General features: G+C 44.0%; 3 protein-coding genes across 3 annotated transcripts; 1 reads left to right on the forward strand and 2 right to left on the reverse strand.

The window, feature by feature from the left end:
• Positions 1 to 266: 266 nt before the first annotated feature.
• On the forward strand, positions 267 to 9752 carry LOC311353215 (uncharacterized protein). The gene is made up of 10 exons (XM_084473042.1): positions 267 to 330; positions 821 to 2715; positions 3632 to 3741; positions 4526 to 4669; positions 5322 to 5369; positions 5906 to 5983; positions 6302 to 6439; positions 6862 to 6945; positions 7442 to 7492; positions 8184 to 9752. The coding sequence occupies exons 2-10, from the start codon at positions 1113 to 1115 to the stop codon at positions 8292 to 8294; spliced, it is 2367 nt and encodes a 788-aa protein (XP_084329168.1). The 5' UTR covers positions 267 to 330; positions 821 to 1112; the 3' UTR covers positions 8295 to 9752.
• Positions 9753 to 10374: 622 nt separating this feature from the next.
• ttc4 (tetratricopeptide repeat domain 4) lies at positions 10375 to 14315 on the reverse strand. Its single transcript, XM_084473031.1, has 11 exons — positions 14199 to 14315; positions 13984 to 14092; positions 13748 to 13865; positions 13498 to 13659; positions 13274 to 13351; positions 12963 to 13087; positions 12601 to 12687; positions 12207 to 12430; positions 11033 to 11117; positions 10799 to 10881; positions 10375 to 10621 (listed from the first exon to the last, which is right to left on the reverse strand). The coding sequence occupies exons 2-11, from the start codon at positions 14080 to 14082 to the stop codon at positions 10522 to 10524; spliced, it is 1161 nt and encodes a 386-aa protein (XP_084329157.1). The 5' UTR covers positions 14083 to 14092; positions 14199 to 14315; the 3' UTR covers positions 10375 to 10521.
• A 4505-nt stretch (positions 14316 to 18820) lies between these two features.
• On the reverse strand, positions 18821 to 21692 carry pars2 (prolyl-tRNA synthetase 2, mitochondrial). The gene is made up of 4 exons (XM_084473030.1): positions 21551 to 21692; positions 20881 to 21222; positions 20130 to 20375; positions 18821 to 19722 (listed from the first exon to the last, which is right to left on the reverse strand). The coding sequence occupies exons 2-4, from the start codon at positions 21196 to 21198 to the stop codon at positions 18838 to 18840; spliced, it is 1449 nt and encodes a 482-aa protein (XP_084329156.1). The 5' UTR covers positions 21199 to 21222; positions 21551 to 21692; the 3' UTR covers positions 18821 to 18837.
• Positions 21693 to 22308: the final 616 nt, after the last annotated feature.

Below are 22308 nucleotides of genomic sequence, written 5' to 3' on the forward strand. Positions count from 1 at the left end.
GACAGAGTGAGAGGAACACCATTCACATGTTGTTGTCCAATGGCAAAAACATGAGGCATACACGGCCACAATGAAATAAAAATAATTGCAACGTTAAACCTTAATGATTGTCCGTCAAATATGCAATGGTTATCATACTCATTGCTAAGCGAATGGCAGACTGCTAAGCGAGTCCTAGCAGTAGACAGGCAGAGCAGAGGAAGCTACCCAGTGACAGCGCTTTGGAAGCGGCGTCTTTCTACGTAGCCGTGACGCAATCATCCCGCGACGCATACTCAATTTGTTTTTTCAAATCGTGCTCAGGAGAAACTATTGGCTGTCTTACTGAAGGTAATTAATTGGAATGTTTTTAATTATTTTGATATGGCTATTAACTATTCTGTGGCGTTTAATAGATGGCTCGATGACTCCGACGTGTTGATATTACCGGAAGTCTGCACAGAGTTTTTAGTGGCGGCTTTGTGTTTTCGATTGTTATGATCGTGTAGCTGCACTAGCTAGCGCAGTCGCGGAGTTGCTCTTACCTTCGATATTGTATATGTTATTTTTTACTGAAAAGAAAACTCCGAATAACATTACTCAAATGTGGACTCACCAAAATAATTTTCGGTGATCACTATGTAACAGTATTTTCTTTGTCTTTTATTGATGTTTGTAGAACATGCATGCATGACAGATCTTTATTAAGTGCAGCTCATCAATCACATTCCCAAAGCTTATCAAACATACCCACATTTTCCACAAAAAAATGTTTGGTCGTTCGTAGTCCTGCCGTGGACATATAATCTCTCTTGACCGGAGCTCATCTCTTTTTTTCTAGGTCGTCTTACTTAGCCCTCATCTTTGATTTGGGTTACTGGCCATGGTGTAAAAATAGTATAGGATATATTGCTTACAACCATTAAAACGTTATAATAGTGTTATCCTCTCGACTGGTTTATGGTTGGATAGACTTGTGGAAAGAATACCCTTATTGTCGAGGAAAAAAAGAGTATAAATAACCTAAACAAGGAAGTTTGTGGACTACAATTTAGCGGAGTGCTGGTTGAGGGCAACGGAAACAGAAGCGGGGCTCTTTGGGAATGGGGTAGGGGGAACCTGAACAGTGAGTCATGGTTCACAGCGGTGCCAATGCCCCTCTCATGCCCACAACTCCGTCAGCTTCACCTCATCTGGCAGTCAGTGCTCAGGGAGCTCCTCTTCAAGCACAGCCTCTACATTCAACTCACACAGATGAAGGCCTTGCAGAGCCCTCAGGCAATCTGATAACCTCAAGCTCAGACGCCACCCCGGCTCCTCAGGTCAAACCGGCTCCCGATGACCTCCCAGAGTCAGGTCCAGGATCCCCTGTGAGCCCGGACCACTTCCAGGCTGCCGTGAATGGCCGTTCTTCAGGCAGGAAGCGGACCCCTAAGGCCTGTGACTGCTGTGGTCCCAACGGCAAAGGACACAATGTCACGACCACGACCACCCCAAGCAGGGGAGGCCGGGGGCGTGGCCGGCCCAGAGGAAGGGCTCGGGGCAGGCCGAGAGGCAGGGGGAGCTACAACGGAGACACCCCCAAAGGCACGGGGGGTGGCCAGCTAACGAGGATTAAGACTTTGGACCTGAATGATGTTGATGATGAGGACGAGGACACAGAGGACAGTGATAAATCGAATGTGGCGAAAGGGACCGCGGTCGTCAGTATCGACGGCCAATCGGATACCTCTTTTGATCTGCCAAGTGAAAGCGCTTGGCAGGATGGACCAATGAGAAGCTTTGTCTCCATAGAGAATAGGAGTGACTCCCAAGATAAAGGGGTGGCCCTGGAGATGCGGGGGGGCCGAGGTCAGAGAAGGGGGAGGGGAGCGGCTGGCCTGAGAGGACTCAGGGGTAGGGGGGTGGCTGGCCTGAGAGGACTCAGGGGCAGGGGGGCAGTAGCAAGGAGGGGGAGAGGTGCCAGTAGAGCCGCCATCGGCGGGGCATTGGAAAATACAGAGAAAGTCGAAGAAGGAGGAGGTGTCGTCGGGGAGCTAGAGGGCAGTGGGATGGTCATCACGGGAGCTGCTCATGTTGCTGCCGAGAAGATCTTTGCTGCTGGAGAAGATGGGCCGGCCAGCCCTGGATCCACGGTGGTGCTCCAGGTGCCGGAGGAGATGGAGCATGGAGAGAGCCCCGCATCGGACCTACATCCCGCTAGTACCACAAACGGGAACGGCGTTCATTTTTCCGGAGACGGGGAAGCGACGGAGAGCGAGGCAAACGCGGAAGCAGGAGTGCCTGCTGGTGGTGTCAGCGAACCCGAGAAGGGAGTCGCCGACCCGGCTGTCTCGGAAGGTTCTGCCGCCGCCCCTCCACGGGACCAGGACTCCGCCCCAGGGGACCAGGACTCCGCCATGCAGGTGGACCCATCGGCACACGCAAGCGGCCCCACGTCCGGCAGCACGCCGCCGCCATCCCCCGACGGCAGCCCCGGGACGGCGGTGGTGGAGATGGTGGACCCGGGCGGCAGCCCCGCCCACACAGAGACGCGCGCGTTCCACACGGCCCGGTCGCCGGCGCCTTCGCTGGAGGCCATCGCCGTGCAGAGCGGCCCACATGGCTGGGCGCTGTGGGACCACAGGCAGTACTGTGTGCAGGGCACCTGGGGCCTGGAGGAGGGGGGGGCCCTGCAGATCGGACAGCAGACAACGGAGACGGACTGCACAGAGCTGCTCACGGAGATGCTCCACGGTGAGGTTCACTAAAGACCTGCATCCAGGTCCAATGTTAAAGGTGACATATTATACCACCAGGTTTCCACCAAGATGTGTGCTGGATAGATCAGTCTACCAGCCTACCCAGTGGACTGTAGCAAACGTTGCTCATCTATCTGTCATACATCTAGGTGGACACGCCCACCTGTGATGTCAGAAGAGGCAGATTTTCTGCTTGTAACGGCTAATCACACTCACATAATGTGTCACCTGTAATGTATTGATTTGTATGGGGGGGACAGGGGGGTAGGATGGGCTTAGAGGTTAGGGTGGTTGACCCCCCTAGCCAAAAGGTACCGTGTTTGAAACCCAATGTTTGCTATTTACTTGTAGGCGTCCCCGAGCAAGAAGTTGCTCAGTAATGCCATGCATCTAAAAACAAAATCACTAAGTGGCTTTGAAGAAAAGGTGTCTACTCCATTGCAAAGTTAATAGTAAAAATATTATAATTCCCTGAGTAAACCTTAGAGGATTATATTATAATAAAAGATTCTGAACAATTTTTTTAAATATATTTATTATGTTTAGTTTAACCAGGGATGAGACAAACAGTACATCTGCAAAATACTTAGTTTTTATGCAAACTATGTTTTGCTCCACAATGCATTTAGATTGAAGTACAGTGTTGGACAATCCTAGACCCTCCAACTCTTCGGAGGTGTAGCCCATTCCTAGCGTTCATTCAAAATATCTTGATCTATATTTAGTTTAGTGTAAAAATGTGATGAATACTTTAACGGATTATGTTCGGGTGAACCCCAACACTTAATCCTAACATGTAGTATTCTGTGTGAACTGTAATGCTTACCTCAGTAAAAGGTAATGTTCTGGTCAATATGTGTAAATATGTCCTCCGGTTCCATTAAGAATGAATCTCCCCCCTCCCATTGCAGAGTTCTTGGAGAGCTTCTTCTTGAAGTACGGCAGCTTCATTCCTCTTAGCGAGACGGACGTTCTGGAACACCTGAAGACGAAAACCAACATGGACCTCAGTAAAAGGCGAGTGCTTGAAACGCACACTTTTGACACAAGACCTCCATAATTATACCTATTGATCACATGAGTATAAAGGATTATAATATCATTGAAAAAGGTTCTCGTGTCTGGATGTTATTATGTATCCAGATATGATCTTTCACTCTCTGTGCCACTGAAGCATTCAGAGACCTAATTGTTAGGCTGTTTTCTTTGGTTAGCTTGCAAATAACCAGTGCTCTCAATGATCATTATCTTGACATGCGGGGAGAAACTGTAGCCCTGGATCCCACGGTTGATTAGTATGCTAGGTAGAATATCTGTCTGCAGAGGCGGTCTGGCTCACCCCTCATCCGGGCACATGTATTCGTGGCTAAGGGTCACTGCTCTGATGGATGCAGGAACCTCAGGTGTTGATGGCAATTGGTCAGGCCTTGTCTAGGTCGGAAGAGAGCAGTTCATTTCTCTCGTTCCTACATCATCCAGCTGTGAACCACGCGAAGGAAGTGCACAAGGAACCCCCGTTTAAATCACACAATATCACTGTTTAGATGGATGGATTTCAGGTATATGGACTTCTTTGCTAGTCTACCGTGAGACTTGCACACAAACTGTTGCTTGTCATTTCATAAAAATCTCTCCAGATTATATGAATATCTGGTTGCTGTAATGAACCAATTTGAAATGCTTGAATACATTCACGTGGCTCACTTTCCTTCTCTGGTTCTTTTTTCTTTCCTCCTCTTCTCTCTGTCCCTCGTCTTCATCTTCCTCTGTTGTCGTCGTGTTTGGGGCGCCTGCGATTCAGGAAGCTGGACATTCCGGGGGAGATGAGACGGTTCAAGGCAGGGCTGGCGTCTGCCCCGGTGGCGGGCTTCATGGTGACGTATAACAAGCACACCCTGAGCCTGGAGGACCTGGGCACGCTGGAGGAGCAGAACTGGGTCAACGACCAGGTGAGGCCCTGCGCTGCCCGCTTGTGGGGGCGCTTGTTTTATATTAGGTCAGTTCATGAACTTTTAGTACCACAGAGGGGACTCAATGGAGTCCCAGGACTATAGGAAGTACACCAGTACGAAGATGGTGACCAAAACCAACAGATAACTAATACAATTAGAAAGGTTTTAAAATAAAGGAAGGGGTACCTTTATTATATTAAAGGTACAACATTCATATATATAATATTTAAATGTTGAGCTGGTATGTTTTGGTCTGGTTTGCTGATCCAGCGTCTGTTCTTAGCTGTTGAGATGAACATGCACCCTTTTCTGTGTGAATTTTCTGAGCATATTTTCCGTAACAATCCCACCAGCACTCTTGTAAAAGGCATATAAAGAAGGTACACGCATAAGGCTGAAACATGATTAAATAATATAGTTATGGAAAAAGCCTGCACATAACTCAAATTGGGCATATAAATATTAATGTTTTAGTACATTAAAGTGTCTAAGTATAAAGCAACGGGGAAGGTTTGAGTATTTGGAAACCGTACCAATATTGAGAGAGGAAGAGATTGTGTTTCTTAAGGAGGAAGTGTCAATTTCAAATCTGTAAAGAATGTAGGTATAGAAAACAGTAAATAAGTGGTGTGTCCTCTTGTCTGTTTAGATTATCAACATGTATGGGGAACTCATTATGGAAGCCACCCAGAGTAAGGTGAGTCAAAGGATGTGTGTGTGTGTCATTTTTCGTATCTTTTGTTTACATGTTGAAACCTACCATTCAAAACATTAGAAGTAAATCCTCTTCAAGGACTCCTGTGTGAGATCCTCTTTGGCTGTGCTTCTCAAGGATTGTTCCCAGTTTAAATGGAAAGAAAATTTTAAATAAACAACGTTGAATGTCTGTGCAATGCTGTTTTAGCACATTAATATGTAACATTCCTCATTCCTCCGCACAGGTAGTATCGTCTAAATTTACACAGTGGCCCTAAAGTATTGTGAAGGGTGTGCCGCAGCAGCAATCCTAAAATACCCAGGTGTATTTATAGATGTGAACCAGTCTCCTGTTGTGCGGTGGAGGGCCGTTATTAGACAGGGTTAACGGCTTCAACTTTTTTTTGTGGCTTGGGCCGTCTCTCACTTATGCACTCCATCGCCCTCCCTCTCTGTCTCTCTCTCTGGCCGTCTCTCACTTATGCACTCCATCTCCCTCCCTCTCTGTCTCTCTCTCCGGCCGTCTCTCGGTCTCAGGTCCATTTTTTCAATAGTTTCTTCCACAAGCAGCTTGTTGCCAAGGGCTACGAAGGAGTAAAGAGGTGGACCAAAAAAGTAAGAATGAATTAGCCTCAGCGACCAAGAGCCTTTTTATGGATATTAATAATATTATATTATATATGATTTAATATATTATATACGTATATATGATATTAATTGTGTCAAACAAACAGTTAAATGACTTAATAGACATTAATTAAATCTAGACCCAGGAGATAAGCTTTGTAGGTGTCGTGCTTGGTATGGTGGCTTTTTTGTGTGCAATACAGTACAGTTTGACAATATGTTGAAACCGTACTAAAGCTACTCTGAAGGGGTGCTTATAGGTAGCTAATGACCGTGTGTGTATGTGCGTGTGCGGTGTTCTCTTAGGTAGACCTGTTCTCCAAGTGGTTGCTGTTGGTGCCCATTCATCTAGAGATTCACTGGTCCCTTATCACCGTCAACACGGCAACCAAAACAATAAGTTACTATGACAGCCAAGGTGTGGTGTTCAAACACACCATAGATGTAAGTATGCCCGGCTGTAGGTGTGTCGCTTGTCTCTTGAATATTGTTTCTTGACCATTTATTTAGCTTAAGGGTTAAAAGTATACAATAATACACTAAAACTGCAATGTCTTATCACATAAGAGTAGGTTATAGTTATAGGAGTAAATAAGTTAGTTGATTGAATGTTAAATGTAGAATCAAATACATTCCTGATGAACCCTCATCAGGGCTGGATGAAAATGTAGTTCTTTCTTTTTGTGGTTGAGGGAATTTTGCACAATAAAAAATATCTGCAAATGAAAGAAAAACGTAAAATCTTTTATCAATCCAAATCATTACACTGACTTATTCTGTGAAGACAAAGGAAGATGATCAATTATTTGTGTATATCTAACGTGTGTCGCTGTGACGTCCGGCGTGTGGCGGCCCTCCCTCCCCAGAACATTATGAAGTACCTCCAGTCTGAAGCCCTGGAGAAGAAGCAGACCAACTACCAAAAAGGCTGGAGGATGCTCATCATCCGGGTACGTATCCCCGGACGAGGGGTTCAGTATGAAACTACACGCTACAATAACCAACATGTACTAAAACGAGCCGGCACTTCCTTGATAGCATTTAATACATTATTTAAGTGATAAAAAAAAAGAATTTCCTAGCATTTAAAAACTTGACCCTTACTTCCAAAGTAGTTGTTTAGGAAATACAATGTCTTCTGTTGACAAACCATAAAAGGGTTGAAAGTGTCATTTCCAGTGACATTTCCACATTAGAATATAAAAAAAAGACCACCTATGTTAAAATAAGTTTTTATTTTTCACTGGTGCTGGAGACAATAACTCCCCAACAGACAACAATGTCCCATCCTACTACCCAACAGTAGCAAACTACGTGGTTTTGTTTGTGTTTTGATTGAGAGACCCCTAGTGGCAGAAATGACATATCATACCTTTAATAAATGGCCGATATGTCCCATCATTTGAATAGGCTCTTGACTGACAGTGTATTGTTTCACCACCTCAGGGCATTCCTCAGCAGAAGAACGACAGCGACTGTGGTGTTTTTGTGTTGGAGGTGAGACCGGTTCTCCGCCTCCAACCTCTTCCTTCATTCAGTCGTTGAAGTGTTTTTTTCCTCTTGTCATATTCTCTCACCCGTCCATTTCCCTTTCCCTCATTTGTCTGCTTCCTGGCGTTGACCCCACCACAAGTCATTCTCCGGTTGCACTCCTTTTTCTGTTTTCCTTTCGTGGCTCAGTTGTGGGCCAACGTCTCAATCGAACCCAGAGATGACAGAACATTGATTTGATCCGAGGCCAGAAATTATACAGCACAAAAGAAAGTACACATCAGTTTCCATCAAGTGGCGAGCCGCTCCACTCTTGACGGAGAGGATTTATGTTTTCTGGTTGGTTGAGGTGTAGAATTTCTAAGCCTCGTCCCACAGGTTTCTGTTGAACCTCTGCTTCATTGTTTTTCCTGCTTCTACCTTGTTAGTTTCTTAGAAAATAAACCCCAGATACTATTAACAGTTAAACCACACACGTGTGTGTGTGTGTGTGTGTGTGTGTGTGTGTGTGTGTGTGTGTGTGTGTGTGTGTGTGTGTGTGTGTGTGTGTGTGTGTGTGTGTGTGTGTGTGTGTGTGTGTGTGTGTGTGTGTGTGTGTGATGCTGCTTGTCTTGGCCTATCTTGCAATAGAGAATTTTACTCTCAAAGAGACCAACTCTTTTAAATAAATAAAATGTCCGTCCGTCTGTCCTGACAGTACTGCCGGCGTCTGTCCATGAAGGAGCCCCTGCACTTCAGTCAGGAGGACATGCCTCATATCCGCAAGAGGATCTACAAGGAGCTGTGTGACTACCGACTGAACGACTGACTACCTGACTGATTACACTGACCGCCTTCTTTACTTGATTGCTGATGGCCTGCCTGATTGCCTTGTTGGGGTACCACATTGACTGTCTGTGCAATGCTGTTTTAATGACACACCTATTATACAAGGGGATCCCGTTAACCCCACTTTCCAAGGGACCCGTGTCTGTCTGTCTGTCCGTCTGTCTGTCTGTCACTGACCTGGAGCCGAATAAAACCATTTCAGGCGGGAACATCCAGTCGATCAGAATTTGAACCCTAATAACGTGATTAATACCAACCCTGTCCCACCCTGCTAACCTACATTTCAACGGGTCGCTTTTCTTTATTTTTTTCTTAAAATGTGGCATTCCCTGCCGGTACGATTATCAAGGTCTTATGTGGATGGCGAGGAATGTGGACCGTCTAAAACATTACGGCCACCAAAGGGAATGCTTGGCCACGACTGAACGGAGGGAATTCCCTTCCAACACCGAGCTCCCTAGTATGTGTGCTGCATATCCCTGCCAGGATGACCAGTGCTCTTATCTAAAGTGGCTTGGATGAGGTGGATGGGATTGGATCTGACACCCCTCCATGGGACTAAGCTCAGGTCATCCCCTCTCTGGACTAGTAGTATTTACTGATTTGTTTTTATTTTTAGATGCACTGTGTTGTGCCTGTTTTGTGCCAGGAGAGCATTAGAGCCCCAGCCAACTTTTTTAGCGTCTGTGTCTGTAGGCCAACACCAACCAATAGAACTGCTCTAGATTTTAATGTACTGATTATATTATCCTGGCTTTCTAGCAAGGTAGGACAAGAAACCCAGAAAGGCAAGTCAAAAAGCGTTTGCTGGTAAAATTATTTACGTTTGACACATTTCCTCTGTTCATTTCTAATTTTATAAATGTCATTTCTTGTTTTTTTTCCACCCTCTGTTGTGACCTCATTAATATTTGCACAGGCGCTGCAATGATATCATCTTTTAAAATGCGTAGCCTTCTGTTTAGAATTTAAATACTGTAGAGCTTCCGGCTGATGATGACCAGGGACATCCACGGCAAGTTTATCAATGTTACTGTAAAGTACACACTCTTTAGAAGGCCCATGGCATCATATTGGTGCATTTACACTGTCCAAAAAGTCATATTTTATTCATATTATTGTTCTCCTTTTGTCAAGAGGGATTTTTAAGTAAGAAGGACCATGTGAATCGAATTTCTATTTCCTCCCCTGGTTTTTAAGTTTTTGATTAATTTGTAAAAAAAAAAATAAACGGTAAATAAAAGCGAAATAAACTTCTTTTTTTTTCAGCATTCCTGCGTAGTGAAGCCAAACATTGAATAAGGGCTATTAGCTCAAGAAGTGAAACAAAGATGTCTTCTGTCCAGGTTTTCTTGATGTTTTGCTCACTAATATTTGAATCCATGTTGTGTTATTGCTTTGTCTGCCTGCTTCAGGCACACTTTGGCCGTATGCTGCAGTTGTTTCTGGACTATTTTATTGTTATTAAATGGGCCAACCCAGATTGGGTTCTGGCACTCATCTTGCAATGAGGAAAAGGTTTGATTTACTGGTCTATGTCTGCCAAATGGGTTTATGCCAGCAGAGGGCGCTAAAGGCCAACTCCCTTATGTCGGCCGCAGAAATCAAGGATATTTTTAATATTTTCGACTACACTGTTACTGTCATGGTCACCTTCAGGTGATATCTTAAGTCACTATTTTAGGAACCTCATTCGTTGTTAAAGAGCACTAACTAGGCCAGATGCCTAATAACCACTGCGGTCATCTACACCTAAAAAAAAGAAGCGATTGCGTGCTTTATACGGTCTTGTTCAACATGTCCCTAGGTATCGAGGTATACTAGAGTTTTTACTAGATTGACTCATCCCTAGTACACGTATTACTGTATATGCAGATTAACAGTGAAAATAGTAATCAACAAAGCCCAAAATGTTTGATATGGCTTATTTCAGTCAAACTTAATACAAACCATTTTAACAGTTCACAAAGCCAGTCCATCTCTGTTCATTTTTATCTTCAATCTGTGGTACAGTATAGTTTAAAGTTCTGATGTTTTTATTTAAAATGACACAGCACAGGAAGAGTTGTACATTCTGCCTTTATTGGGGTGTGGCTGAGACTGTATTATATAAAAACACTGTCTGGGTGCAGAGAGCCAGACTGTCATTTGTTTTAAGTGGCTACGTGGATTTTAGCAGCCCGGTCAGGTGGCGGACTGAAAGGCCTTCACCATCGCTTTATTGTCTTCTCTGTTAAATACTTTATGGAGAAGGCCGATCCTTGGACCAAAACAATGAAGCTGGGGGAGCCGGCTTTTACAAAACATCTGTCAAAAAAAAAAGATCAAAACAAATTTATATATATATATATATATATATATATATATATATATACACACACACACACACACACACACCTTGCAAAACAGGTAGAATTATCTGTGAAATATTCATTGTCATTTGGTGCGTGATCATTTGACTATGATTAAGAACAAAATCAATACCTTTTATGCTGTAACACGTTCAAAAGGGACATGTCTGGTACCACCTGGTACAAGGCCTCCTTCTCCTCGTCTTCAAAATACAACTTTAGGAAAAGAAATGCAGACGTGTACATTTTAGGTCACGGTAACTGAATGAGCATTCTCAGGTCAGTCTTTAGTATTTTACTGACATTCCATTGTCATAATGACTGAGCAACTTTTCCCTGGTACACATCCAACAACGCAGACACAAACCTGCAGGTTTTGAGGGAGGTACTTCCTGTCTGTGTCCCATGGGGGAAGTTCCTCGCCGAACATCACTGCCAAGTGGTCTATGAAGCTACAACCCAAGAGAAAGAACAACCCGAGTTTCTTCAACTGCAGCAAGGGCGCTTCTCCAGCATCAAACATGGTGCATGTGATTTAGGTAAAGGAAGCAGGAGGTGACTGAAACAGCCCGACTGATGTTAAAGGTGACATATTATACCACCAGGTGTGAGTGTGATTAGACGTTACAAGCCGTTTTGAAAATCTGCCTCTTCTGACATTAGTGGGCGTGTCCACTAGATGTGTGCTGGATAGGTCAGTCTACCAGCCTACCCAGTGGACCGTAGCAAACGTTGCTCATCTATCTGTCATATACATTTAGGTGGACTCACCCACTTGTGTGATGAGAAAAGGCAGATTTTCAAAACGGCTTGTAACGGCTAATCACACTCACACCTGGTGGAATAATATGTCACCTTTAGAGGGGCGATAAAGCTTTTTCCCTTTGCTTTAGACTGTTATATGACATATGTATACATGTTTTACATCTACTAAAGTAGAAAAATCAAGTCAGAGCTAGGGCGAGTATTCTATTCGCGCCCACGGAGAACGCCAAGTTAAACAGAAATCTGTAATGTACCTTTATTTATGTTATTAAGGGTTATTGAGCATTGAGCATCAAAAAGTGACGTTCCAGCAAATATTTTGCCATCTCTAGTAATTCATGCAACGATTTTCAAACGATTCACCAGAGATGCTGTCAAATTGTTGTTTATCTTTACACACAGGACCTGAGCTATTATGCGCAAATCTATTCTCCAGTTTATCTCGAATTAATAAATACAAACATTGTGTTTGTGGACTCTATTCACAGCAAGAACTAATTGATATTTCCGGTATTGTTTGTAGAGATATGTCGGCTGCTAATCGTCTCTATATTAGGTATTGTATTTGTTCATTAATTAAATGAAAACCTTGTTATGGGGAATTTCAACCAAGTATACAGCATTGCATATTGGTGCAACAGTTGGACTTTTCCGACCCCTACTGCTGCAGCGTTCTACTTGGACTGAGCCACCGGCCCCTCAAAATGTCAGCCCTGAGTGGCAGCGTGCGCTATTAGCCTGGGGTGGAAGCGGAGAAACAAGGAGAAGGTAGGTACCAGGAGGCCTCGCAGAAGGCTGATATGAAGTCACTCTGCTGGTGCTCGGGGTAGAGGAGGAGGACGGGCCAGTGCAGGGCGCCCTCCTGGTCTAGGAACACCCGGGCCCCGGTGGCATCCTGGGTGAGTTGGTCCAGAGCTGGCCTACCACCCTGCTCCTCGTCCTCGTCGTCAGAGTCACGCCCCGAGCGCCTCTTTGGCAGGTGGAGCTTGATGCCGCGCTCCTAAGAGGGGCGGGTTCCCAAAGAGCCAAAGTTAGTACTGTCAATCACACAGGAGGAAGCAAAGCAGCAGGGAACCTAACGCAACCTCAAACCTATTGAGAATGTCACATTCATTCATCATCATGATATGATAGGACATGCAAACTTTCCTTTTAAAACAGAAATCTTACCGTAATGGCTGCTAATAGTCTTTCTCTTTCGCTTTGCTCCTTTTTTTCTTTGGCTAATGCTTTCCGGGCATCCCTCTCTGCTTCTTTCTGAAACCCAGACAGATGAGAAGATTCAGATAATATTTACAGAAGACAATACAAATGCAATGCGAGAGTAGCCGGTCGCTAGATGATTATAAGGCTACTCCAAATAGACTAAATGAAAGCAAATGCTAACCAACTCATCTTAATCTAGGTAAAACAGGTGAACACCAACTCATATATCTCAGCGTAAATCTTTAATCTGCCTTTAACCACCCCGACAAAACCAATTGGCCCTCAACCCACCCCCGGAATAAGCATTAACCTATCAATGGCCATACCTTGTGTTTGTCTGCTACCGACCTCAAGTCTGTTAGCTTTTTATCACTAGGGTGAATCTTGAGCCCCCTGTCGCACCACCGGATGGCCTCTGGAAAGCTACGAATCTCTATGCAACACTGAGCTCCTGCAGAAACCAGGAAAGGAAACACTAGGCGCTCAGTGCATAGCTTTTGGTGCATTTTTCTCTTTTGTGTTATACAGGAAATGCTGATTGCTATTAATACAACATGTTGCAAATTGTAATAGTGCACCGTCCAGCAAGTGGAATGCTTGTTTGACAGCAGACAGAAACAATTAACATTTGACACACCTTTGATCAATGCTTTAAGATGGTCTGGTTTGAGCTTCAGTGCAGCACATGAATCTTTCAAGGCAGAGCGCATGTTACCTGTGAGATAAAAAAAAAATCATATCACATATATAACATGATCTCCTGACACACAATCACCCATTTTCAGATCCATCAACCTTTCAAATGTACAACACAGCAACATACCATGTATGGTAATAAAAAAGTGAAACGAAAACCCATACCGAGATAATACTGTGCAGCAGCTCGATTGGTGAGTAGAATAGTGTTGTTGACCTGGTCCTCCCAGTTCACCTTCAAACCTTCTGTGTATGCCAGCACTGCCTTTTCATATTTTTTCTCTTGAAAATATGCGTTCCCTTCATTTTTCAGACTGACTGCTTTTTCTGAAGAGAATAAAATATATCAGACCAATCCTGAAAAGGAAGGAATCAAATCCATCAAATGAACCTTTTTGACTGTCCCACCACTGACCCTCGGGAGTCCTGTCTTCGTCGTGGATAAGGGCCTGAAGACAAGCCAACTGCGGATGCGTTTTAGGATCAATTTCGTCTGGGGCTTTCGTCATGAACAATGGTATTTTCTCCATCTCCTACGAAAGGCAAAATAACATGACGAGAATAAGCAGGACAATAAAGCCAAAACACCACATCCACCGTTACCGACGTTACAAATTGAAACGTTTTGTATACTATGTTGTTTGAAATTACCTCTTCCCAATTGTCTTCGCTAAAACCACCTTTGTATCTTTCTTTTGTGAATTTGTCCATAAACTCATCCCAGTCATCATCGCTGTCGGCCGAAGTCATCTTTGATCAACTACAGAAACAGAATGAACTGTCAGCAGTTGGTTTGCAGAATAGAATAATAATAAAACGAAAGGGTAAATCTGCAAAATGGTAAAATTAGTTATTATAATACTTACTTGACAGGGAGTGAGGGGGTTCTCCGGCAGTGGCTACTTGTTTACTATCTGTGACATCGCACTGCCATGTGGAGGGAACCACACTACGATATAACGTTCCGACCAGAAACCTTTGGCGCGTCATTAGTTCCGCATCCATCGCTCTATATTCCATAAAGCACATTATATGCCTTTTAATAATACGAGTAATATCAGCATTATTAGCGAAGAAGAATACATTAATTAACATGAGAGGGATGGAGTACCTGCCAAAAAGGCACAAAGTGCAGAGTCACAATGACACAATGACACAAAGTCACAATGACATTTACCAAGCATGACCAAACGCGCAGAAAGATGCCAAGCCAATGAAATAACCATTCACCTAAGGCAGATCAAGTGACCAACGTTGAGCTGATATTGTCAATGCTTTAGGTAAAAATTGTTAAAATCCCGATGTTAACAGGTATGCTTCTGAAAAATGTTCTTATTGAAAATCGCTTTGGATAAAAGCGTCTGCTTAATGCCCTAAACCAGTGGTTCTCAAACTTTTTACCATGAGTACCACCTTAGAAATGATTTGGCTCTCCAAGTACCACCGGAATTAAAATAAAGTTTACAAAGAAGGCATTAATATTAATAATATGATTTATTATTCACATAACTTTACTTGACTGAACAACCAACTGTAGACTAAACTCATGTATTGTATTTAAACACTTGCAACGAGACAATACTAACAACAGGTCAGAATATAATGTTTAGGTTTGAAGGAGAATGTAGCCTACTCAGGCACAAATTGAAAATTAAGAATAGTAGGCCCTACTGTGACCTTCTCAAAGTAATCCTGGGGAATGTACCCATAAGAATAATAATAAAAAAGAAATTGGTAATGGCGACTCTGGGCCTATCATGCTTAGTGAGAGGGGTGTGCGTGGCTCTGTGAACAGAGTTCTGTGATGTCTGGGTCGATTGAGGTTAGCTTTAGCCTCAGACTTGGTTCATGATGTTGTGTCAATAAGCTCCACCTGTGTTGCGCAACTTTACCGTGCATTCACGTCGCAGCCGCGATTGCATTTGGATCACGGCAGTGTTTCCCACAGACCAGGTAGCGTGTGGCGGATTTGTTGACGGGGGGGCCCACAGGTACTATAATATCACGATTATATACAAACATGTACAGGAGATATAACATTTGTAAACAGAAACATATAGTCACATTTTAATAGTGATACCATATTTAAAATTTTTAAAATATATATATATATATATATATAAAACGTAACAATATTTAGAAAAAGGTACACATCACCCTTATCAAAAGCAATATCATCATAGCACATTAGGTTATCTTGCGTCCATGTTGGCCTAGTCCCTTATTCAACCAACTATTCTAATTACAACAGTTACAGCGAACATGTTAAGGTAAATTCATCATTGATACCACATAGACGGTCTCCTAAGACCAGTTCAGACCAAAGATTCGCGACGCAACGAGACTCTTTTGGGACGTCGCAGGGGAAAAGTTGCAGCAGTGTGAACTGGTCGTCGCAAGGCGGCTGATGCCGTTGCAAGGAGTCCCCAAAGATTGAACATGTCAAATCGCCAGGTCCAGTTTTAGAACGCAACGATGTGGCTATTTCTCTTAAGCTAATCAGGATACAGCACAACAATTTAGGCTTATTAAATACAAGTTGTAGATGCTAACGGTATTATCTTTGGTTTTACACCGCACTTATTTAACATGCCATGCAAATGTAGGCTATAAATCAGTGTTCGAATTACGTGGGAGCCAGAGGGAACCGAGCTTCCAAAAAGGCAAAGTCAAAAAACTGAGGGGTCTCATATCTGAAGGTGTCTGCCATATTTGGCATTGTAATTTCATCTTAAACAACACTCATCCATCCCCGTGCAGTCTCTTACCATTAAAGATGTTAGATTAAAATATAGGCTAGCCTACTATACGTCACGTAGACTGACTCATTTCACGGAATCCTGTGAGACCGGATTGCCTTAATTACATCGGTCACATTTGTCAGGTGAAAACTAAATGTCAAGGGAAAGAGGCGGTGGTTGAAAAAAGTATTTCGATCGCTTATTAAGTTCACTCGTGGCGTGTAATGATTTATTCGTTTCCCTGTATCATTTCCTTAATTTAGAAGACAGTTAAAAAATAATAAAAATAAATAAAATTATATTAAAAAAAAATTATATAATTTTTTTTTATATATAAAAAAATAAATATATAAAAAAATTATATATTAAAAATCAAAAAAAAGAAAAATAGGACCTGCGCACAAATGTTTTTTTTTGGACCTGTGCGTGCATCTTTTTTTTTGGATCTGCGCGCGCATCTTTTTTTTGGACATGCGCACGCGCATCTTTTTTTGGAACTGCGCGCGCATGTCCAAAAAAAAGATGCGCGCGCAGATCCAAAAAAAGATAATTTTTTTTTAATAATTTTTTTTTTTTATAATTTTTTTATATAATTTTTTTTTAATAATTTTTTTTTTTTATAATTTTTTTGATATACATTTTTTTTATATAATTTTTTTTTCATAATTTTTCTTTAATATTTTTTTAATATATATTTTTATATATATTTATATATATATTTTTATAATTATTATTTTTTTATTATTTAATAATAGGTAAGACCGCAAGGGGATGGATAATGAGCGTTGTTTAAGATGAAATTACAATGCCAAATATGGCAGACACCTTCAGATATATGAATCCCGATCGTCGGTCCGTCCGTCCCCCCCGTCAACAATCACGATCGCCCCCCCCCCCCCCCCCACAGTCAACATTTAAGCCCAGTTCAGACCAAAGATTCGCGACGCAACTGCTTGCAACTCGCAACTCCTTGCGGCGAGACGGGCTGAGACGTTCTAAAAACGGGGCAGTTCACACTGCTGCACCGGGCGGCGACGGCAGGTGGTCTCCCTAGCAACTGTGAACGCTCTGGCACAGCTGAGAGCCGCATCAACATCACTTCCATCCTGCTAAAAGGTAACCTAACTTAGGTTTGCGATTAGTTTTATTTTGGTTGAGAGTAGGCTAGAGTTGCTGTGTTTCGCCATTCTCCACTACTTCTGCATTGTAGTAATTCGCTGGAGCTTAGTTTGTTTAGATCCCGCTAGTTGGATACATTGCATTCTTTCGTAGTGGCGACTTCTCGACTGCAAGGGAAGCTCGGCTTCCCCTAAAATTCCCCTAAAATTAAATGGTCAGATATATACTGTTGTGTTAAAATTTCATTGATTAACAATGCGTTAGAACACGTCCATCTCGAAGACGAGTTTGTTCAGAATCAGCTGCTTATCGCAGGTCGACTGACTCGATGTCCTTCTCATACACTTACGTGTTTAATTTGCGTGTGTTTAGACAGATGGGCGTGCACACACACGCGCACCTAGCATCACCCGCATTCATTCATTATTTTAAACACTCACTCGCGGTAAAACTACCGCGATGCATTGATTTAAAAGTAGGCCTACAATTTACCGCTGTATCAGCTGTTCTTTCCCAAATAATTTAACCAATCATTTAGGCCTACCCTAAAACTAGATTTTGTTTTGGAAGCCTGGAATATACTTTCTCGAATGTATTATTGTTATTATTATTATTATTATTATTATTATTATTATTTTAACGCATGGCATAGCTTACTATACTTCATTCATGTTCATTCATGCAGCCCTATGGAAAAAAAAATGTTTCCACAATCCACACGCTATTTCTATGCAGTTTCACACGTATGCATAATCTTTGACATCATAATATTTAACATGCAAGTGTAGTGGTGCCTGGTTGCTGCGGGGGAAAATCAGCTTTGCGCCGGGTGCAAACTAGCAACGACACATGCGTCGGTGTAGAAAGTCAATTGCGCCGGGCGCCAGATAGGGCCCTTCTTCTGTTTGGCGCACATGGCTAATTTGCATACGCGCACAGGACTGTCGGAATGGGAACATGTCGGACTGGCAGCATTAATACGGGGGCGCGATTACGGGCTGGCGGAGTTACATTTAAAAAACGCGTTCAAGTAAAAATAAATAAGAAAAGCGGAATCAATTTGTGACGCTCGTTGTTCAATCTTTGGCGCAGCGCCACACATTGGCCTGTGTGGGAAACACTGCACGGCCATCACACATGTGCTCATTCGGAGCATTGTAAATAATTTATTGTTTCATTGTTGTAGCCAGTTCATTTATGTAATAAATGAACCGTCAACAATGCGATCGGGATTTGTTATTGTTGTTGGATGTGTGGCGTGTGTGTAAGCAGGCAAAAGCGTGTGTCACACGGTGAACCCGTGAGAGTTACGGTGAACCCAGCTCTGCTTCAACTTAAAAAAAAAAAAAATCGTTCATACTCCGCGTACCACTACAGAACGCTCGCGTACCACTACCACCGTTTGAGAACCACTGCCCTAAACGTTAATGTAAATGTAACCCTTACAGAACTAGAACTAATATTATCACCATCAAAAGAGTGTAAAAAGAAATCCATATACTGAATGGGATTTGAGCTGTACACAACCGTGTCTATGTCCAACCATCACACCGAAACCACTTTTGTCTCCCTATAACCCCATTTATTCACAATATTTCTAATAATAAGATAATAATAAGATAATTCAATCTTTTCAACATCATCATCATACAGTTTCCACCCTGCCCAGAAGATCAACCAGTTGGTCTTTACTGAGAAACATCGTCTCGTCCGTTTGCTGACAGATCACCTCAAACCGCGGCGTCTCCTCTTGGGCGCCCTGCCCGACCACCACCACGTACGGGTAGCCCAGCCGGACAGCGTCCTTCAGCCTCCTGCCGATGGTCATCTGGGTGCGGTCGTCCAGCACCACCTCTCCCCTCAGACGGGGCAGCCCCCCCTGCAGAGCGTGCACCAGTCCGTCCGTTTGCGTCGCTCCCTCCTCGGCCCCCTTGCTCCCCTTCTTGGGCGGTATGACGCACACCTGGTATGGCGCCAGCAGCCCGGGCCAGCGGATGGCCTCCTCCGTGGACATCACCTCCACGGCCGCCGCCAGGATGCGCGTGACCCCCAGGCCGTAGCAGCCCATCTCGCTCACCACGGGCCGGTTCTGGGGGTTGCTGAAGGTGGCGTTGAATATCCGGGAGTACTTGGTGCCCAGGTAAAAGGTGTGCCCTACCTCTATCCCCTTGGACTCGGCCAGCGGGCCGGCGTGGCACCGCGGGCAGTCTGTCTCGCCGGGGGCGAGGGTTTCCTCGTTGGCGGCGAAGGAGCAGCCGCCGCAGACCAGCAGCCGGTCCTCGCCGATGTCCGCCGGCAGCTGGAACTCGTGGGAGAGCGTGCCTCCGATGTTCCCCGCGTCGGCCTGCACCCGCAGGCAGCGCAGGCCCAGGCGGGAGAACAGCCGGGCGTAGGCGTGGCACACCGAGTCATAGGTGTGGCGCGCCGCCTCCTCGCTGACGTCGAAGGAGTACATGTCCTTCATGTAGAACTCCCGGCCCCGCAGCAGGCCGAACCGCGGCTTGGGCTCGTCCCGAAACTTGCGGGTGATCTGGCGTTGATAGGCAAGGCAAGGCCACTTTATTTATATAGCACTTTTCATACACGAAGCAGACTCAAAGTGCTGAAAGAAAGCTAACACAATAAAATTAAGAAATAAAATAAGAATTGATACTTATAAAGAAAGGCCAGCATGTAATGGTGTCGAAAAAGTGAAGTCAAAAGTGTTTGATAATTAATAATGATAGTAAATTACATGTCATTCCATACAATACAATTATTAAAACAAGTTAAGCGAAGGGTCATCTATGTAGCATGTAATTAAAGTAGCGCAAACATACTCAAACAAGAAAGCAGTCAAATTAAAATAATCAAATATATAGCGACTACTATCTCCACTTTGACCGGCTGCTTTTATGGCGACATATAAATTTGGGAACACAACTGTTTAATGCTAACCTGGTAGAGAAGAATAGGGAGCTGTCTGTAGGAAAGGCTAGCCTGGTGGGCCACCAGGGTGGTCACAGCCTCCTCGTGTGTGGGGCCCAGGCAGTAGTCTACCCCATGGCGGTCCTGGAGGCGGAACAGCTCCTTGCCCATCAGGTCCCAGCGCTCACTGGACCTCCACAGCTCCGCCGAGCACAGGCTGGGCATGTCCAGCTTCTGACCACCGATGCCCTGCATCTCTTGATCAATTAGCCGCACCTGTTGATATGAGGCTGAGGTTATTCCTTGTGTTACCTTGTTAAGAGATACTGTTGGACAAGCCCTGTTATCTTGGGAAGTACCTCTTTGTTGCTGTGTTTACAGACCTTTATAGACAGAAAGCCTAGGTTTAAACATGGTAGGGTGCCGATTATGGTCAGAGAAATTATGATTATTTAATTTGTTAAATATGGCAGCTATAAGTGATTGAAGTGATAAGTGAAAAGCAATGGTGCTGAAATGAAGGGAGGAAGCAGAGAGGGAGTATTATGGGTTGTTTCGTTTCGAAATGTTACCCTCTAGTGGTCTTTCTTTACAACTCTCAAATCTTACCTTCAGCAGCTTTAAAAAATAAATGTAGAAGGTGCTTTAACATGCACAATACATTTGTCAAATATTTTGCCTACATACTTCCGGGCAGTTGTAATACAAAGGCTCATGACCCAAAGAGGACTTCTTAAAGAAGATCGCCCTACATTTGCATTTGTTGTGTATAAGTTCTCACCAACTTTTCCAAGGCGCGCACAGTAGCCGGGAGGTAGTAGTAGCAACCCGGGTTGGACGGGTGGATGAGACCCGCCTGCTGCATCAACCGCTGACTCTTGCAGGTCATCTCTCCAGCTTGTCGACTCTCTTGGCCAACTTCGCGGAGGTTTGCGGGCTGGTACAGACGAGAGACGAGCAGGACGGGCGTGGTGTGTAAGGACCCAGTTGAAGGATGGTCTGCGCCGTGTCCATTCCCGTGTGTATACCTTCTACAAATGAGGGTTCGGGGTGCACAGCGAATGAGTCGCTGTCCGAGCTGATGGAGTAAAGGCTCCATTGGAAATTAAGAGAATAAAATGTCCTGTTAAAAGTAAAAACAATACAACGTTAGTAAACGCGACTTCTCTGGATCAAAAAAAGTAATGTTACTCAGCCATGTTGCGAGAAAGGGAGAATTTGAAGGTCAGAAAAACTTCACGGCTTCTTCTTCAAATATATAGCCTTTCGGAATCGCACAGTCTACCAACTTCTTTGATAGAAATGTTAGCCAGCAGTTATCCTTAAAAAATGAACCATATCCATCAAAAAATTCTGTCAGTGTTCTGTTCAGTTCACTCCCAATTGAGCAGGATAGCAAAGCCCCCTGATTAGCAACAACAACTACATTAAAGCGAATAAACACCACTTACCTATTAACAGATCAATGGGAAGCAGTCACTCTCTAATCATACAGTATGAGTATATGTGTGGGTCATTCATGAGAGCTGGTTAACGAACTACATAACATAACTACACATAACATAACCCTAGCTCTGAGGTTCACAGCAGAGGAGGCTGTCATGCTCTATCTCTCTCCATGCTGTAGAATAAACGCAAGTGTGAGTGTCACCGCCCCCTACTGCACCGGGGTGGCTCTTTTTCCAGAACTTCACAACAATAAACATACTTACATACATTATAATTATTATAAAGGTATAATTTACCTCAGGTTATGTATTCCTATGTATAAAGACCTTTCCATAGACATTTGAACCAGACCATAACCAGACCAAATAAGCATAATTTGGGGATAGAAAACAAAGGTGAAAGATAAAACGTCCTCATCCTCATCCGCTTATCCGGGGTCGGGTCGCGGGGGCAGCAGCTCAAGCAGGGGGCCCCAGACTTCCCTTTCCCGGGCCACATTGACCAGCTCTGACGGGGGGATCCCGAGGCGTTCCCAGGCCAGTGTTGAGATATAATCTCTCCACCTAGTCCTGGGTCTTCACCGGGGTCTCCTCCCCACTGGTCGTGCCTGGAACACCTCCCAAGGGAGGAGTGCAGTGGGATAAAAGATTTAAAAAACGTATCAATGAAAAACCAATTACCGCCAGTAGATGGCGGTGGATCCCACATCATCCCAACCCCTTCTTGTTGCTATGACGACGTTCAACAGCCAGACTGACCG

Source organism: Micromesistius poutassou, assembly GCF_964030765.1.
Source record: "Micromesistius poutassou genome assembly, chromosome: 9".
Taxonomy (NCBI): Eukaryota; Metazoa; Chordata; class Actinopteri; order Gadiformes; family Gadidae; genus Micromesistius; species Micromesistius poutassou.

Bases quoted from the DNA above. Each gene is read 5' to 3' on its own strand.
- pars2 (XM_084473030.1), bottom strand. From the start codon at position 21,198: ATGGAGCCTTTACTCCATCAGCTCGGACAGCGACTCATTCGCTGTGCA. The intron at 20,376-20,880 runs GTGAGAACTTAT...TCATATCAACAG, and splicing joins TGCGCGCCTTGGAAAAGTTG to GTGCGGCTAATTGATCAAGA. The intron at 19,723-20,129 runs GTTAGCATTAAA...TATCAACGCCAG, and splicing joins TCCCTATTCTTCTCTACCAG to ATCACCCGCAAGTTTCGGGA.
- LOC311353215 (XM_084473042.1), top strand. From the start codon at position 1,113: ATGGTTCACAGCGGTGCCAATGCCCCTCTCATGCCCACAACTCCGTCA. The intron at 3,742-4,525 runs GTGCTTGAAACG...CGATTCAGGAAG, and splicing joins TGGACCTCAGTAAAAGGCGA to CTGGACATTCCGGGGGAGAT. The intron at 4,670-5,321 runs GTGAGGCCCTGC...TTGTCTGTTTAG, and splicing joins AGAACTGGGTCAACGACCAG to ATTATCAACATGTATGGGGA.
- ttc4 (XM_084473031.1), bottom strand. From the start codon at position 14,082: ATGACTTCGGCCGACAGCGATGATGACTGGGATGAGTTTATGGACAAA. The intron at 12,688-12,962 runs GTATGGCCATTG...TCTGGGTTTCAG, and splicing joins CGGTAGCAGACAAACACAAG to AAAGAAGCAGAGAGGGATGC. The intron at 12,431-12,600 runs GTAAGATTTCTG...CGCCCCTCTTAG, and splicing joins GACTATTAGCAGCCATTACG to GAGCGCGGCATCAAGCTCCA.